The sequence below is a fragment of the Tamandua tetradactyla genome, chromosome 3 (genome assembly GCF_023851605.1).
Source record: "Tamandua tetradactyla isolate mTamTet1 chromosome 3, mTamTet1.pri, whole genome shotgun sequence".
In the NCBI taxonomy this organism is placed as follows: domain Eukaryota; kingdom Metazoa; phylum Chordata; class Mammalia; order Pilosa; family Myrmecophagidae; genus Tamandua; species Tamandua tetradactyla.
Genome location: NC_135329.1, coordinates 84,673,568 through 84,692,926, shown reverse-complemented (window position 1 = coordinate 84,692,926; position 19,359 = coordinate 84,673,568). Strand labels below are relative to the sequence as shown.

The window sequence follows — 19,359 nt, the reverse complement described above, 5'->3', positions numbered from 1 at the left end:
ACATGGCTCACAGCCTGTGCTCTTTCTTCTACACAATGCTGTCTCCCAAATTTAGGTGGAAGTAAACAAAACTCCCAGTAACTGAAACATCACCACACAGTAATTCAGCAAAGCAGTTTTCTCAGATACCCCCAAACTGGCAAGCTATTAAAACAAAACCCTGAAGAAGAATGCCACTCCAAATAAAAACTGATTAAGCATGGCTGTGGTTTGAATAAAATAAGTTCCAAAATGGTTAACAGAAGAGATTCCATGATATCAACTGTCCAGCAGCAGAAGACTAGGCAATAGAGAAGAGCAGAGTGGGGAGTTAGAGAAGAGCCAAAGTGTATGTCAAAAAGAAAAAGAAAGTATGACCCTAGGATACAGCCTAAGATCACGTGAAAATGACTGTAAACATCAGCCAGCCTTTAGCTGTGATTCAATGTGGAATTTAAGCTTCTCTGTTACCTTCATAAGTCCCTCCGAAAACGAGAGTGGCACTGCTGGCGTCAGATGGGCTGGTGGGGCCGTGACCGTGACAGGCGTACCTGAGGCGACATGGTGTGTGGACAACATCTGGACCTGCGGGTAAGGCCTCACCACCACAGGCTCTTGCTTCTCCTCTCGGGACTGCAGGGAGCCACCAGAGCCCATGTGCTCCCTGGCAGTGACCTCAGCATCTCGACTGGATTCATCGTTGACTAATAAAAACAGTAAATGTTAAATGGTATCATATTCACCCAAAGGTAACTAACACACCAGCACACACAAGGGTGGCACTTGCAGGTATGTTTCAAAGTTGACAAACTGATAGTTTTCTTGTGAGATTTTCTTTTTTTTTGCATGGGCAGGAACCAGGAATCAAACCTGGGTCTCTGGCATGGCAGGCAAGAACTCTGCCTGCTGAGCCACCACGGCCCGCCCCAATATTTTCTTAATAAGGAGAATTTCAGCATTGGCTTCCCATATGGACATCAGACCTCAGAGTTGCAAATGCGGACCAGAGGACTTGTTTTGCATACTGTGCCTTTCTCACCCTCACGAACAAAGGGCTTGGCAACCATCTAAAAGGAGCTCAAAGCGTTGAATAAGTAATACAGGTTATAAGACTATTACATGTAAAATATTTATGAAGAAAATTATAAAAACATAACATTAAAAAGAAATTTAAAGAAGGGCAGTTCCAGAATCCAAGAACATATAATGCTTATAACAAATTTCTGTCAAAATTCCTACATAGAAAGAGGTAGCAATACCTATCATGATTATAATGCAAGCATCTTTCGAGACTCAACAATTACACTGCTAGGAATTTATCCTATAGAAACACAGCATACACATGAAAAGACTTATGCACTAGGTTATTTATTTACTTCATCATTTTTATAAAGATAAAGGATTATAAGAAAGCCTACATGTTCATCAATAGGGAACCAGCTATAAAATTATCCTACCATGGAACACCCCATCACAATAAATATAAAGTAAGGATGCTTTTTAAGTACACACATGGAAAGATCTATAATACACATTAAATGAAAAAAGCAAGGTCTAGAACTGTGAAAAGAGAAATAACATTGACAACACACACATATTCACTGCAATGTGTGTATAGACAACTTATTTCCAAAATTATCTTGGCTGCCTGAAGGGAGAGAAAGTAGATGACTGGGGTTCAGGGATGGGAGAGATACTTTTGATCATGTTTTGTTTCTTCTGGAATTTTGAACCAAGAGAACATTAACTTAAGAAATTAAGTTAAAAAATATATAAGAAACAAATATTAATGTAATAGGGAAGGAGAGTTCATGAAAATATTAACTCATATTGTCTATCCTTTTTCCAAAATTAAATTAAGTCTTATTATTTTGAACATAAAGATAATAAACAATTATGTAGAAAACTTTATTTGGAAATCTATCCCCAAAGGCACCCAACAGTTAACAGTTTGAAGAAATCTTCACCTCTTTTAAATTTGGAACAGCCTTCATTTATTCAACTTCTTACTGAGGTATAACATACACAACAGTTTAGTGCCTAAACGTTAACTGTGCAGTTTAATGAATTTTCACAAACTGAATATACCTGTGAACCTGCACAAGAAACAGAACATGGTCAGTCCCCCAGCTGTTCTGTTGGAGCCCATTTCAGTCACTATCCCTCCCAAGGATACCCATTATCCTAACTTTCATTGAAATGGATTAATGTCGTATATTTTTGAACTTTATACAGACTCCTAACAACTGTACTCTGTTGTGCTTCTTTTACGTGGAGATGTAAGATCCATCCACATTACTGCATATAGCTGTAGACTGTTCATTATCAATGGGAAGCGAGTTACACACTCACTAAATGCCACGGTGTGAATAAACCATGGCATTCTCAAATTCTCTACCCAACTTGACAGGTAATAGAACTGTGGACAGTTTTTGTTTTTTTGCTATCATGAACAGTAATGCTATGGATATTCTTGTACATGTCTTTTGGTGAATTTATGTACCATTTCCACTGGCTATACACCTAGAACTGGAATTGCTGAATCATATAGAATGTATACAGCAGCACACTTTTAAGGCTAAATGGAATTTCACTGCATAGATATACTACCTTTTTTAACGAATATATCACTGATGGAATTTTTTGGTTAGTTTCTTTTTTTTTTTTTGGCTATTATCAACACTCTGCCTGAATATACAGACATCTTTAAGCCCTTGTCCAATGATCTCTTCAGGAAAGTACAATTGTTGAGTATAAAGACTGATAAACTTTATGTCTTACTGCATACTGCCTTTTTCCTTATAGCACTCAAAACTTCTTTAATTTGATTTTTAGGATCACTTAACTGAGATATAATTTACATACAATAAAATAGTTATTCTACAAGTAGAGAAATCAATTATTTTTTACAAACATCCTCATCAATCCCTTGGGGCAGAATGGCTGGGTCAAATTGGCAAGTAAATGATGAACTTTATAAGAAACTGCCAAATGGGCTTTACACTCCCACGAGCACTATAGGAAAGTTTCAGCTGCTCCTATCCTCACTAACACCTGAGCCACTGCCCTGCTAGTGGGCATCTCACTGTGGTTTTCATTAGCATGTACACCAAGACTCATGATGTTGGACATCTTTTTATATGATCATTGGCCATTCATACATACTTTGTGAGGTATGAACAATTTTTAATCAACTTTGCATATCATAAAATTCACTAATCCTTTTTGTAAAATTAGATAAAATTTCACCAAAGTATATAGTAGCATAACCACAACAAAATCATGATATGGAACATTTTCCAACACTCCAAATTCAGTAGTACCTCTGCACTATCAATTTCCTCCACTCCAACCCTATTCCCTAGAAGTCACTGATTTACTGTAATTGGAGTTTTTCCTTTCCTGGAATTTTATACAGATGGACTCAGACTATGTGGTCTGTCTTGCTTCTTTCTATTACAATGCCATTGAGGTGTGTAGGGGTATTCTGTTCCTTTTTAGTGCTAAGAAGTTTCTGTTGTATGGATACACAACAATTTGCTCATCCAGTCACTGCTTGCTGAACATATGGGCAGTTTCCATTTTAGCATTATTATGAATAAAACTCCTATGAACATTCAAGTACAAGTCTTTGCATGAACATACATTTTCATTTATCTTGGGTAAATACTAGAAAGTGAGAGTGGTTCGAGATTATCCCTGCCCCACGGAAAATTAGAGAAGGGACAGGAGGGCGACTGAGGTGGCAATTCGGGAATGCAGCTGACCTGGGAGAGCCTTCTGTTCCACATGGGGCAGCGCTGGTTGCAAAGGCTGAGGAATTGAGAGACAGAAAGCTGGAGCCTGGTGCAGAGGCACGGAGAGGAGCCTGCAGGAGTGCACCAACGGGAGCCCGGGACCAGGGGAACCTTATCAAACATCCCATAAAGAACTAACACCAATCCTGCTTAAACTTTTTCAAAAAATTGAGGAAAAAGGAACTCTACCGAACTCATTTTATTAAGCTAATATCATTTTAATACCAAAACTGGGTAAAGATGCTATAAGAAAGGAAAACTGCAGGCCAACCTCACTAATGAACACAGATGCAAAAATTCTCAATAAAATATTAGCAAATCAAATCCAACAGCACATTAAAAGAATTATACAACCTGACCAAGTGGGTTTTATACCAGGAACACAAGGATGGTTCAAAAGAAGAAAATCAATTAATATAACACAGCACATTAACAAATCGAAAGGGAAAAATCACATGATCATCTTGATTGATGCTAAAAAAGCATTCGACAAAATTCAGCATCCTTTTCTGATAAAAACATTCCAAAAGATAAGAATCAAAGGTAACTACCTCAATATGATAAAGGGAATGTATGAAAAACCAATAGCTAGCTTCATAGTCAATGCAGAGAGATTGAAAGCTTTCCCCCTAAGATCAGGTACAAGACAAGGATGCCCACTGTCATCACTATTATCCAACATTGTGCTAGAAGTTCTAGCTAGAGCAATCAGGCAGGACAAAGAAATAGAATGCATCCTAACTGGAAAGGAAGAATAAAACTCTCATTATTTGCAGATGATATGGTACTATACTTGGAAGATCCCGAGAAATCTACAGCAAAGTTACTTAAGCTAATAAATTCAGCAAGGTGGCGGGATATACAATTAATGTGTGAAAATCAGTAACGTTTCCATACACAAGCAATGACCTAGCTAAGTAATTAGTTAAGGAAAAAATTCCTTTCAAAATACCAACTAAAAGAATCAAGTAATTAGGAATGAACTTAACTAGGGACGTAAAGGACTTGTACACAGAAAACTCCATAACATTGTTAAAATAAATCAGAGGAATCTAAATAGGTGGAAAGACATTCTCTGCTTATGACCAGGAAGGCTAAACATAGTTAAGATGTCAATTCTCCCCAAATTGATCTACGGATTCAAAACAGTACCAATTAAAAGTCCAACAACCTACTTTGAAGATTTGGAAAAGCTAATGACCAAATTCATATGGAAGGGAAAGAGACCCCAAATAGGTAAAATCATCCAAAAAAAAAAAAAAAAAGAAGAATGAAGGGGAAGGATTAATATTCCCTGATTTTAAAACTTCTCATAAAGCCACAGTGGTCAAAACAGTATGGTACTGGCACAAAGACAGAAAGAAGCAGTGACTAATGGAATCAAATCGAGAGTGCAGAAAGACCACCAAATCTATGATCAACTGATTTTTGACAAGGCCCCCAAATCCTCTGAACTGGGATAAAACAGTCTTTAAAATAATTTGGTATGGAAGAACTAGATATCAATAGTCAAAAGAACAAAAGAGGACCCTATCTTACATCCTACACAAAAATTAACCCAAAGTGGATCAAACACCTAACTTCTAGAAAAAAATGTAGAAAGACATCTTCAAGACCTAATAGGAGATAGTTTCCTAAACTTTACATCCAAACCCCAAGCAACAAAAGAAAAAATAGATAAATCGGAATGCCTCAAAATCAAATGCTTCTGCATCTCAAAAGACTTTGCCAAAAAAGGTAATGAGGCAGCCAACTTAATGGGAGAAAATATTTGGAAATCACGTATTAGACAAAAGTTTGATTTCCTGTATATAGAAAGAAATCATACAACTCAACAACAAAAGAACAAACAACTCAATTACAAAACGGGCTGAAAATATGAATAGGCATTTTTCTGAAGAGCAAATACAGATGGTTCAAAAGCGTATCTCATACCTATAAGCATGACTGCTATTAAACAAACAGGAAACTATAAATTTTGGATAGGATGTGGAAAAACTGGGACACTTACGCACTGCTGGTGGGAATGTATAATGGTGCAGCCACTATGGAAAACTGTTTGGCAGTTCCATAGGAAGCTAAATATTGAGTTGCCCTATGACCTAACAGCAGCACTACTTGGTATATACCCAGAAGAGCTGAAAGCAACGACACAAACAGACATTTTCATACCGATGTTCATAGAAGCATTATTCACAATTGTCAAAAGATGGAAACAATCCAAACCCATCAAAAGACAGCTGGGTTAACAAAATGTGTATATATATACGATGGAATATTATGCAGCAGTAAGACAAAATGATGTCCTGAAGCACATGACAAGATGGATGAGCCCTGAGGATATAATGCTGAGCAAAAATAGCCAGACGCAAAAGGACAGATACTGTATGATTCCACTTTTATGACCAGCATAAAGGTATAATCAGAGGCTTATAATACAGAATATAGAGGATTCAGAGATAAATAGAAGCTAGAGATGGGTGAACCACCAGCTAATGAGGTTGAACACCAATGTAAGGGAACAGAGAGGAGCAAAGGTGATTCTCTAGCAGGCTTAGAAGTGATATCACCACATTGAAGATGAACAAGATTGAAAGGGGTTGTATAGACCTATGTGTTCCACTGATTCACACTAGAAATATGAAATAGTTCTCACAAGAATTACTTCAAAGATATGATTCTTGTACAAAGAGTGTTTAAGTCCAGGGTACAGGAGCAAAATTTCTATTGCATGCTATGGGCTATATTCTAAAGGAAACCATCAAGACTATCACAGCAACAGCAGAAGTAAATAATGGGGGGAGGGACAGGAGTTAGGAGGAGGTTTAGATTTCCTATTTGATGAGGGTGTGTTTATTGGTTTTCTTTCTCTTGGGAACAATGAAATTATCTAAAATTGAGGATGCTGATGGACTTTGGGCCCTCTACATGATGCTCTACATGAATGCAGGTAGCTGAAGGATGCACTGACTGAGAAGTAGATTAGTGAACGATGGTGTATACTTATGAACGAAGGTTGTGCTGCTACAAAAAGGAACAATGTCATGAGGCATGCAACGATGTGAATGAACATGTATGACATTTGGTGAAACAAATAAGTCAGAAACAAAAGAACAACAATGGCATGGTCAGTTTTAGAAAAAGCTGATAAGAAAACAGGGGCCTAGATTGTAAACTTTTAGAGCAGACACATTAAGTCCAGAGTGGTGATTAGTATTTCTGAATTCCTGAGAGGCTATTTTATATATATAACCTGATATTTAGAGATAAGAATGAAGCCAAACAGGTTGGGGTTAACATAATTCAGAACATAGGGGTAAGGAAGACCGTGTCTATATTTTAGAACCATACCTACTCTTTGAAACCAATGGAAGAAAGGTTTATTTGATCTGGAACTGAAATTTTCTGTAGTGCATAATCTAATTCAACCTATCTGTATATTCATTTGAACAACTGAAACACAGGGAACCGAGAATAAGAAAGAGGACCTTTAATTCTGTATAGATTATTGTAATGCCTGGAAACATCCTAGTGTATACTAAGTAGATAATCAAAAAATATCGGCAAAGTCCCCTGAGGGAGAGGAGAAAGAATATGGAACTATTAAACCTTAACATCAGGGAATACCCTGACACTGTGTCAAACATTAGGGACATCCAAATCAATAGGCCATGCCCTCAATCATGAGGCTTACTCTTGTGAAACTTATTTAGGTAGGGGAGAATCTCAGACTCCCTACAGGTATGCCCAAGAGTTACTTCTGGAAGACCTCTTTTGTTGCTCAGATTGGCCTCAGTCTCTCTAACCCTAACTCTGCAAGCAATCATTGCCCTCCTCCCTAGTGGGACAAGACATCCAGGGGTGAAAGTCTCCCTGGTGACGGGAGATAACTCCCAGAGATGTATCCAGACCTGGCACCATGGGATCAACAATTCCATCCTGACCAAAAGGGAGAAAAGAAGTGCAATTAATAAAGTATCAGTAGCAGAGAGAGTTCAAACAGAGTCTAGAGGCTACTCTGGGGGTTGCTCTTAGGCAAGCTTCAGTTAGACCTTGCTACCTATCATAACCACCAAACCCCAACCCGGACCACTCCAGCCAATCCTAAAGAACACCTAGGGCAATACATAAGATTCCACAAGGGTTCCATGCACTAGAATATTTTTCCAGAAACCTACAACCTCCAGATGGGTCCTTGGTCCAGATAAGTCCCAAAACCTAGCCCAGCCTTTCCAGAACATCAGATAGTTCCATCTCCCTACTCCACATTAGTGACAGACTCTTCCAATATCAAAAATTTAGAACCGCCATAGCCCAAATACCCCTAAAGAGAGGGATGGAAACATCAAAGGTGACGGTGGAGTTATACAAAGAAGATAGGATTTAACAAACGAATATGAATGCCGAATCATTAAGCTAGTATCTCTTTTAGTCTCCAGTATTTTAGGGAAGCTAGAAGTAAAAACCTAAAATTGTGAAATTATAAACCATGTCAAACTCTGAAATATGTTCTTCAACTAATTGTGGCACCGTGCTTTTGAAATTTATTGCTTTTGCATATATGTTATTGTTTCACAAAAAAAGAAGGAAAAAGGCCAATTGAGATAAGAAAATAAATAAGCCCTCTAGCCTCCTATATTCTGGAGCAGCTAGAAGGAAAAATATGAGAGGATCGTATGGTATTCCATGAGAAACTCTTGGAAATGTCCTGAAACCACTCATTGAAGAGTACTTTGAAAACTACTGCTTTTTTATTTCTTCGCTTCATATATATAATGTCATACTATACAATAAAAAAATTAAAAAAAAAATACCTAGTAAGTGGAATACTGGGTCATATGGAAAGTATATGTTTTCTTAAGTGGCTAGAGCATTTTGCATTCCTACCAAATAACGTATATACGTTCTACTTGCTCCAGGTCCATACCAACACCTGGTACTGTCTTTCTAATTTTAGTCATTCTGGTAGGTAGGTGTGCAGTAGGTTCTCACTGTTTAAATTTGCACTGCCCTAAGCATTCATGATGGTGAGCATTTTTTCATGTGCTTCTTTGACATTCAGACAGGTTTTTTGATGAAGTGTGCATTCAAATACTTTGCCCACTTAAAAAGATTCAGGTTGTTTGTCCTCTTACTAGAGTTGAAGGGGCTCCTTATATATTCAGGATGTAAGTTGTTCTAGTTTGCTAGCTGCTGGAATGCAATATACCAGAAACGGAATGGTTTTTAAAAAGGGGAATTTAATGAGTTGCTAGTTTACAGTTCTAAGTCCGAGAAAATGTCCCAATTAAAACAAGTCTATAGAAATGTCCAATCAAAGGCATCCAGGGAAAGACACCCTGGTTCAAGAAGGCTGATGAAGTTCAGGGTTTCTCTCTCAAATGAGATGGCACATGGCAAACACAGTCAGGGCTTCTCTCTCAGCTGGAAGGGCACATGGCAAATACGGCGTCATCTGCTAGCTTTCTCTCCTGGCTTCCTATTTCATGAAGCTCCCCGGGAGGCATCTTCCTTCTTCATCTCCAAAGGTCACTGGCTGGTGGACTCTCTGCTTCGTGGTGCAGCAGCATTCTCTGCCCTCTCTGAGTCTCTCATTCTCCAAAATGTTTCCTCTTTTATAGGACTTCAGAAACTAATCAAGACCCACTCAAATGGGTGGAGACATGTCATCCCCTAATCCAGTTTAACAACCATTCTTAACTAAATCTCATCAATCAGGGAGATGATTTCATTACAGTTTCAAACATACAGTATTGAATAGAGATTATTTTACCTTTATGAAATGGGATTTATATTAACACATGGCTTTTCTTAGGGGGCATGCTTCCTTTCAAACCAGCACATAAATCCTTTGCAGATACATCTATTACAAACGCCTTCTCTCAGTCCGTCGGTTTTAATTGTGATGAAGTCCAATGTATCAACTTTTTTTCTCATGAATAGTGTTTTTGTGATCTAAGCAATTCTGGCTTACCTCAAGATTGCCAACAGTTTCTCCCATGTTTTCTTACAGAAATTTTAAGTTTTCTAGTTAGGCCTATGATACATTTTGAGTTAATTTTTGGGTACAGTGAATGTAAGGTCAAAATTCATTATTTCCATATGGATATTCTATGGTTCCAAAACTATTTTGTTGAAAAGACTATCATTTCCCTATTATCTTTGCACTTTTGTAAAAAAATCAATGTGTGAGTTTATTTCCGGATCTCCACTCTGTTCCAGTGAATTACATTTCTATCAATACCATACAGTCTTGATTAGCGCAGATTTATAAAAGTCTTGGAATGAGGTACTATAGTTCTCCAATTTTTATTTTTTGGGTCAAAATTGCTATGACTATTGTAGGTGCTTCAGAATTCCTTATCAATTTTAGAATCAGATTGACAATTTTACAGAAGAGCCCGCTGGACTCTGTTTAGGATTTCTTTGACTCTATAGCTCCCTTTCGGAAGAACTGATAACTTAAAACTACTGAGTCTTCCAATCCAGGAACAAGAAATATCTTTTCATTTTGTAGGTCTTCTTTAATTCCTCTAAGCGATGTTTAGTTTTCAGACTACAGGTTTTGCACATGCTTTGTTAAATTTATCCTTACGTATTTCACGATTAAAAAAAAATTGTGGTAACATATAAAAAACTTCTCATTTTAACCACTTTCATGGGGAAAATTCAGCAATATTAATTACATTCACAATTTTGTGTTATGATTACATGTCATGCTTTTTTCCTATTATTGAAAATGACATTTAAAAACTTTCACTGTTCACTGCTGGTATTTAGAAATAATTGTATATTGAATTTGTACCTTACTCAGAAAAAAATTTTATACACTTTTTTAGTGTAATTGAAGAAATAAACTTCCATATACATATATACTCTTCAAAAGTAAATTTATGAAGTAAACTTATGACTTTCTTTTCATTTAACCAACAAGGTTTGAGAGAAATTATTGCTAATTAACACTTTCTAAAATGAGCTGTGTAATTCCTTGCAAAGGATAAGTGTTCAAAATATTTTCTTTAGCTATACTATACTTTAAATAACCCTTCAATCAATTTATCCCAAAGATAAAATATTGTCAAAAATATTTCTTAGGGAATAAAAAGAACCTCAAGTCCCTCAACAAGAACTTATGACCACTACCTTGAACACTATTTTGTCATAAGGAGCATGAGACAGACACAACCCCAGCCCTCAAGTAGTCTTCAGTCTCAGAGGAGGTCTAAGACTGAACTGTGGACGATGAAGTTGGCAAAGATGCCATCAACACAGAAAGCGACATCTGAGATGAAACCTGAAGAATAGGAATTAGCCATAGAAGTGTGTGTGAACAGGAAGATGGCAGTGAAAGGAATGAAACGTACAGAGGCCTGAGGTCATGAACACTGGGAACGTTTCATCATTCGTTCATCAAATCAATAGATAATATAAAGCAGGAGGCATAAAGCAGTTTAAAGTATCTGTAAGTCTAACAAGCATGAGAATGAACTGAAAAAAGTAAACTGAAAAAAGGTAAAGGGTTGGAAGAAGGGGAAAGTAGCAGGAAATGAGACTGGGACATGAGAAAGGTGTCACAGCTTGTAGGTAAAAGGCACAGACAAAGCAATTAAAGATGATGTCTGAGCTCTTCAAGCAATGAGTAGATGGCGCCACCTTCTACCATATAAGGAACACAGTTTGCAAAGCCACTTCACTTTGCAATGCCACCTTTTGATTTGATACAAAGCAAGATGAGAAAGAGAACATTTGACAGAGAATCAAGAACAACACTGAAAGGTAAGGAACTTTCCTCTTCTGACTCCCAGGTCACTTCTCCTCTAAGCAGGGCTCTGCAGGCCTCTGTAGCCACAGCACTACTGCGACGTTGGACCAGGTGTTTCTTTGTTATGTAGCGTGACTGTGCACTGCAGGATAAACAGTGGCATCTCTGGCTTCTACCCACTGATGCCAGTAGCATCTTCACTGGGACAACCAAAATGTTTGCAGAGATCGACAAACATTCCCTAGTAGGCAAAATCATCCTCTACTGAAAGGCAAGGATCCACAGCATTTAAGGGGCGCCTAGCCAAAACTTGCATAAAGACTTCTTACCCTCTTTTCCAGGTAGTAAATTCCTAAAAGGCAAGACCTATCCTTTACTTTACATACCTCTGTTCCCCAATGATGCTATCACCATACATCTGAGCCTTGGACAGGAGCACATTAACACATTTAAAAAATATATTCCTGTAGGCAAGCTTTACTATAAGTTGCACAATATACAATGATGCATGTCAATGAAGTGGTTAAAACAAAAAAACAAAAAGACTTGTAAAATATCCTGTTTTCAAATTAAAATTACTTGGTGTTTACTAAAATTCTAGGGAAATTTGCTAATTTTTAAATCAGAAAATGAGCAACACACTCTTATATGGTGTAAAAATTATAATCTTACCTGCAGCAGTTGGATTTATCAATCCTGCAGAACCACTGCTTGAAATCTGTGAAGGAGTTTGGCTCAGCCCAGTGGAAGGGGTTCCCAAACGAGGAAACTGCTGAGAACTCATTTCCACCTGCAGTAAATACAGTCATATGATTATGGCTAGATTCTGAGATTAGAAACAATATTAAATATTATCTTCCCTCAGAAATGCAAATGCAACAAGTTTTCTAAAAAAAAAGAAAATCACTTATGATGGATACACAGGGCAAAAATAACCTAAATTCTGTATCTGCTATGTATTCAGGCTCAATTAATAAAATCATTTCTACAGTGCTGGGGGATACCATGACCCTCTAAATACCTGTGGACTGTAGACTAAAAAAAAAGAACAGGGAATCCTGTACAACAGCCACATTACAGCTACTGACATGATGCACACGTGTCCGTGTAAAGTTTTAGGGGGAATGGAGCCTGTCTGTGATTGGTTTAAACCTGACACCAAGGTGAACAGAACCATACTCAATCTGTCATATAGGAGAATTCAGAACGGAGATGCCGGATCCTAAGAGAGGATCAGAAACCGTATGTCAAGACCTGACCAGAAAAAAATTCTCAAATGCTTTTTTTGTAAAGGCCTTTACAGATTTCCTCTTTTTCTCCTGGTTTCACAGACCCCCCTCCCCCCCAGGAGCCTGAGGGACCCGAGCGCTTCAGTCATTTTCGTGCCCACTTTCCCACAGGAGCCCAGCTCTCCGGATCTCCTCCATTAGTTCGCAGGCGCTTCCCCGCCCCAAAGCCCACGACAGAGAGAGACAGAGGTTTCAGCCGCCGGGGGTCTCAGGGGCTCCGTCTGGGGGGAACAGGACAACCAGCACCCTGGTACCTGCAGCCGTCTCCCGCCACCCGTCCCCATTTCGCCATTCACCGGGGGTCGTGGGGGGCCCATGTCGCTAGAGGCACTGGGCGAGGGGCGAGGATGGGACGCCGGGCAAGCGCGCCGCTGTCCAGCCCCGCCGGCCGCCTAGCCCTCAAGGCTTGGCAGCCTCTGGGCCACCGGCCCGCTCCCCCGCCTCCCCCGCCACTCATTGGCCCAACGCCGGTCACGTCACTCGGGGCCAGCGCCAATCCGCTGCGGCCGTCGCACTTCGGGCCCGCCCCTCCCTCCCGCCGACGACCGACCAATCAGGTACGAGCCTGGCCGGGGCGCCCCCGCCCCTGGTGACCGAGCCAATGGTCGTAGCAGCCGGGCACTCCCGGCGGAGGGGGCGGGGAGCTGGCAGGCCCCGCCTCGGCCCCGGTCTGAAAGCGGCGGGCGCAGGGCCCGGATGTGGAGAGTCACTTTAAACTGCTCCGGGAGCCAAACTACCCCGGCCGCCCGCCCGCGTCCCCGGCCCTCAGCTCCCCGCCCAGGCCCTGGCCCGCCACGCCCCCACGCCCGGCCAGCCCGGCCCTCCCAGTCGCCTCTTCCCTCTCCGCAGCGGGACTCCAGCCCCTGCGGCCGGCACAACCGCCGTGCCCAGGTCGCGAAGGAGCCCGAGTCCCGGCTGGGGGCGCCAAGCCCCGCTGCCCTTCCCCGGGGACGCGCGGCGGGACGGACGCTGCTGCCCGGCGCGGCGCCCCGCCCCCTCGCCACCTCCCCTCCCAGCCCCGGCGCCCGTCCCGCCATGACCTGGGCGCTGCGCCGGGTGGTCGCCGCGCCGCCTCGAGCTCTCCCCCGTGCGCCGTCCGCCTCTGGGGTCGCCGTCCTCGGGCTCCGGACCCGCCACCGCCGCCGCCGGGGCACTAGCACTCTGCCCCCCACCCCTCAGCCCAGCGCCGCTGCTTCCGCCGCCGTAACGAGCCTCCCGCCGATTGGCCGCAGCCGGCCCCGCCCTCCCCCGGGAAGACCAATTGCCGCTCCAAGTGAGCGGGAGAGCAGACGGGCCCGCCTCCCGAGGCCTCGGCGACTTCTGGGAAATGTAGTCCATGGAGCCGGGAGGGCGGGCCGCGAGGGCGATGGGAAACTCCGGGGCGGGGCCTGCTGGTGACCTGGGCTGGAGCTGTGGGCCCTTCAGAGGTCTGGGCACCGTCTACTGTTTTTCTTCACCGACCGGGGACACGGCGGGTCACCCCCATTTCGACACTGTCGGAGGCACTGTGTTCCATTTTCCTGAGACGTTAAGGGGCCGTGGCGCGCGAAAAGGGCAATGGAGGTCGTGGTGTGGCGGGTCAGCGTTCCGCCGTGGTGGCACTTGACTCGTCCCCGAGGCCCTGGCCCGCGAAGCCCAAGCAACGTGGGGGCCCCAGCACCTCAGCGCAGCAGGCAGACTCGGAGAGGGGGCCCTGGCTACGAACCGGGGCGCCGCGTCCTGGTGCTCTTTGTCGCGGCCGTAAAGCCGCGGAAAGGACATGGGTTCATTCTGTTTCTGTTGTCGGGCGCAGATAGGTGCAGTTTATACATTCGTGAAACCTGCAGCCAAAGCTGCTGAGGCAAAATGAGGGTCTGCGTCCCCATCGTTCCTCCCTATGTAGTAATTAGGCCTGGGAGCGCTGTGACGGGTTAAGATATAATTCCGGCTCAGATCCCTTCTTCCTATCATTGCACAGCTGTCTAAGACAGCTGCTTGCTGGGAGGAGAGTAGCTCAGAGTAACAAGAGTGAGTCTCAAATACCAGCCCTCCTCCCTCAAGCTACTTTCTCCCTTCCCTTCATTCCCAGACATCTTCCAAAAGTAACTCGCATTACATATTTTAGCTTCCTCTCTCTACCCCTTGTGGATTCTGGTCCTGCCATCCTTCTCAAACTGCTCCCTAAAAGTGGCCAGTGACGTATTCAATTTCAAATTTGGTGGTCCTTGCTTAGTTCTCATGTTGTTTAGTTAATGACCAGGAATTCCTCCTTAAAATGATCTTCCACTGGCCTCCATAATCACACTCTCTCCTGGTTCTGCTCAAGCTTCATCACACCTTCTCTTGAAATAAATATGGTATTTTCTAAGGCCCCAACTCTTTTTTGATACTTTACTATCTTCATAAATGGGGCAATAAACTCGCACAGTTTCAAATGTCACATTTGTGAGTGATTCCAATGTTTACCTACACGGTGACCTCTCTCTGAGTTGTACCCCGGTATACCCAGGAGCTGTACCAATCCACATCACTGTCTGACAAGCTCCTCAAACTTAACTTATTAAAAGGTTGTATTGATTTGCCTCACCTATCTGCTCTGCTCCCTGGGTTCCTGGGCATTACCACTCTTTCAGTCTTTCGTCAGACTTCTTGTTTCTCACTCTCCCATCTCCCGAAGTTGCTATATTGTATTCATTATGACTTTTCTGCATCCTTTCCAATCACTTCCATAGCCTTGGGCTTCACCATTTCTTGTCTGGATCACAGTAATACAGCCTCCTTTCTAATCTCTTCCTAACCCCTGTCTATCATTGTTTGGGTTTGCTAAAGCTGCCAGAATGCAACATACCAGAAATGAATTGGCTTTTATAAAGGGGATTTATTAAGTTATAAGTTACAATTCTTAGGCTGTGAGAATGTCCAAATTAAGGCACCTAACAAGAGGATACTGTTATAGTTTGCTAGCTGCCAGAATGCAATATACCAGAAACGAAATGGCTTTTAAAAAGAGGAATTTATTAAGTTGCTAGCTTACAGTTCTAAGGCCATGAACATTTCCCAATTAAAGCAAGTCTATAAAAATGTCCAAATTAAGGCACCAACAAGAGGTTACCATCACTTAAGAAAGGCCAAGAAGTTCAGGGTCTCTCTCTCAACTGGAAAGGTACATGGCAAACATGGCGGCATCTGCTAGCTTTCTCTCCAGGCTTCTTGTTTCATGAAACTCCCACTGGGGTGTTTTCCTTCTTCATCTCCAAAGGTCTCTGGCTGCGTGGGCTCTTGTGGTTCTCGTGGCTCTCCCATGGTTCTTATGGTTCTCTAGTGGCTCTGTCTCTTTCTCCAAAATGCTTCCTCTTTTAAACAACTCCAGTAAACTGGGATGGGTGGAGTCACCTCTAATGAAAGGTTAATACCCACAATTGGGTGAGTCACATCTCTGTAGAGATAATTTAATCAAGTTTCCAGCCTACAGTACTGAATAGGGATTAAAGAAAGGCTGCCTCCATAAAATGGGATTAGGATTAAGACACGGCCTTTCTAGGGTACACAAATCCTTTCAAACCAGCACAGAAACCTTCTCAAAATAAAGGCTGATTTTCTCTGTCTGAGGTTTCTCTGTTGCATGGGAAGGCACATGGCAACCTCTGCTGTCCCTTCCAGCTTCTGGTTTCAAACAGCTCTCTCAACGTCTGGCATATCCTGGGGCTTCTGGCATCTTGTGCATCTCCAAACATCTGTGTCTGCTCTCTGTGTCAACTCTTTTAAGGACTCCAGAAAACTAATTAAGACCCACCTTGAATGGGTGGGATCATATCTCCATTTAATCAAAAGGTCCCACCCACAGTTGGGCAGGTCACATGGAAAAACCCAATCAAAAGGCTCCGCTTAATGATAGTCTTCCCCCACAAGATCGTGTTAGAATTTTTAAAAACTTGACTTTTCTGGGGTACATAACAGTTTCAAACCAGCATAGTCCTCCACAGAGGTCTTTTTCTAAAGCCTTTACCTGAGTCTGTCTGTGCCTCCCATGATGTTCCAATAACTTTCAAATACAATCAATACCCTAAGTTCAGTATTCAAAGGCCTTAGTAATTCAACCCTTTATACCTCTTCAAACACTGAATGCTCTTTTCAGCAACAGTTTCCATCAGTTCTCCATACAGTTTGGCTTCCAGAGTTTTGCTCAAGCCTGAAATACTTTCTATAGGTCTCAATCTTCTGCAATCATCTGCTAGCATTCTGTCAATTCTATAATTCCTAACCAAAAAACAAACAAAGAAGATTTATATTCTCCAAGAAACTTTCTTCAAATTCCTACCCACACCCCCCTACTCTCTGAATACCTCTGTGGAATTTCCTCAGGCACTCTATTCCAAGACTAATTGTGCCTACCCTTTATTTCTCCTGGACTAGGATGAGAGAGAAATTACTCATCCTTTCTTCCATCTATGGGACTTTATATACAGGTGGCATTCAGTAGTTTACCTAGTATAATCACAAATACATCCATAGCACATGAATGAAATCTGAGTGGTCCTTAGTTACCAGGGACAGTCTCTGCTGCCATATTCATTCCTATCTCCAGTCCCTTATATAAGGGACACTTGAAGGAAGGTAGGTGCTTTGCTCAAGGTTATGTTGCTGAACTTAGAACTCCCATCTACTGAGCTTAGTATACTAATTGAGGCTGAAAACATTCTTCTTACTCAAGAGTTAAAGCCACCTGCCAAAGTTTTAGGAGCTTACTATTCTCTTGCATTCCTAAAAATGATGTCTACACAAGATAATATGGAAGGTTGAGCCAAAAAAATTTAGACACCTCACCTGCTAAGTTGTTTTCTAGAGAAGGACTGTCTGCCAACAAGAAGGACAAATTCTCAATGCAGGTGACTTGTGGTAGTCAATCAGATGTCAGTGTGTGGTCTGCTGGTGTTAATAAAAGTTTCATGGGCTTCTCTCCTGCTTAACCCAGCTGGTTCTCACTCTGGCAGGACCTGGCATGCTAACATCTGGATCCTTGTGCATTCTCTAGTTTCATATGCTCCCCTTGGTCCAAATACCCAGCCAGGGAAAGCCTAGTCCCTTCTCGTTTCCTCATCTGTAAAGCGATTACTTTTCTCAATCTCCTCATATAGATCAAATGAGCCATACATATAAAGGATGTGATGCCTTGGAAGTTACTCACCTCCATTGTTTTTTTTTTTGTTGTTGTTATTGTTGTTTTGTTTTTAGATATTCCAATACCTTTTTTCTTCTTCTTATTTTTTAGGCTCCCCCTTTCTCTTTTTTAAAGACAGTGCAGTTCTATTTTGAATATAATTTAGGGTAAGACTCAACTCCCCAATTTATGCAAAAGGACAAAATCTTGCAAATCTGCCTGGTCCACTTTTATATTTAAATAAGGATATGTGTGCAGCTGCTGTTTCTGGTAAAACCAAAAACAGTGGAATTAAAAAGTGAATAGATTATAGAGGACAATCATTTTTCCTTCATCAAATCCATCAGGTCATCTTCTAGGCCTTTCTCACTCAGCTCATCTAAGCTGTAGTATCGATGAACTATTTTCTCAGTGGTGACCATGGTGACTCGGAGCCCATGGGTGTGATTGCCCAACTGGCATCTGATGGCCACCATGACACCACCATGGTAGGTTCTGGAAGGTGCCGCCAGCATTCCTGTGGTAGTGGCCTGAGAACACAACTTTGATACCTGCTCTGGTGAGCTTATCTGCCAGCTCCTGACGGACTGACTTGCTGAGGTTGAAGGAGTCATTGTCTTCCTCAGTGTTCTACATGAACAGTGGAATATGCTGGAAGATGAAGGCATGCTGGCACCAGCACTCCCCTGCGGTGCTCAGCCGCTCATCCAGCCACTGGTCTTGGTCTTGTTTCAGGGCTGGGCACTTGGAGGCATTGTAGAAGAGCTGGGAATTGAGAATGAGGAACAGGATGCCCTCAACCCAGAAGCTGAAACAGTCGTCTACCCAGGTCTAACGGAACTCCACCAGGGACTCAGCTGTGGGGGTATTGCTGACGTGGTGGTTGTGGCTGACGAAGACTAGTGTGATGGCCCTGTCGATGCCCGCGAGCAGTGCTGCAGATCCTCCGTCTGTTCCTCTCACAATGGCATTCCTGGCATGGCATGGATGAGGTCACTACACAGAACAAAGAATTTCAGCTTGGGGTTCAGCTTGTTGATGGCTAGAATGGCTTGTTCAGTTAGACAGATCTCCTGGCCCTACTTGTCACTGCTGCTATCACAGTCCCCAATGGACCAGGCCTTCATCAGTCTAAACTGTAGGGTCTGCACCTTGGATGAAGTAGTATGGGCCCTACCATTCCCTTTACTTTTCTTCATACCTGGGCTACACCCACCCCAGCCCATATAGTTCCAGCCTTGCCCTGTCCCCCTCCCTCCATTGTTTTTATAATCTTCATCGGTTATAACTCAGCATCTCCCTCCTTCTGGCCCTACATCCTGTATAACTATCCCCACTACAAGTGCACCTGTACATGCTGGGCCATAGACAGACTCCAAGGGAGCCCCACCTCTT

At 42.2% G+C, this 19,359-nt stretch overlaps 1 protein-coding gene and 1 pseudogene across 8 annotated transcripts in view; both read right to left on the bottom strand.

The window, feature by feature from the left end:
- Positions 1–14,006, bottom strand: part of SAP130 (Sin3A associated protein 130) — a 132,672-nt gene extending 118,666 nt beyond the window's left edge. For 2 of the 8 annotated variants that reach the window (XM_077153433.1, XM_077153434.1), the window contains exons 1-3: positions 13,124–13,205; positions 12,211–12,328; positions 451–683 (exon numbers count right to left, since the gene is read on the bottom strand). In XM_077153433.1, coding sequence (XP_077009548.1) covers positions 451–683; positions 12,211–12,328; positions 13,124–13,144 — 372 coding nt within the window. In that variant the 5' untranslated portion in view covers positions 13,145–13,205. Of the gene's footprint in view, positions 1–450; positions 684–12,210; positions 12,329–13,123; positions 13,206–13,867 lie in introns of those variants that run through there. The other 6 variants (XM_077153431.1, XM_077153432.1, XM_077153435.1 and 3 more) reach the window with 5 other exon arrangements.
- A 4,278-nt stretch (positions 14,007–18,284) lies between these two features.
- LOC143675695 (serine/threonine-protein phosphatase CPPED1 pseudogene) lies at positions 18,285–19,140 on the bottom strand (annotated as a pseudogene).
- Between the last annotated feature and the right edge of the window lie 219 nt (positions 19,141–19,359).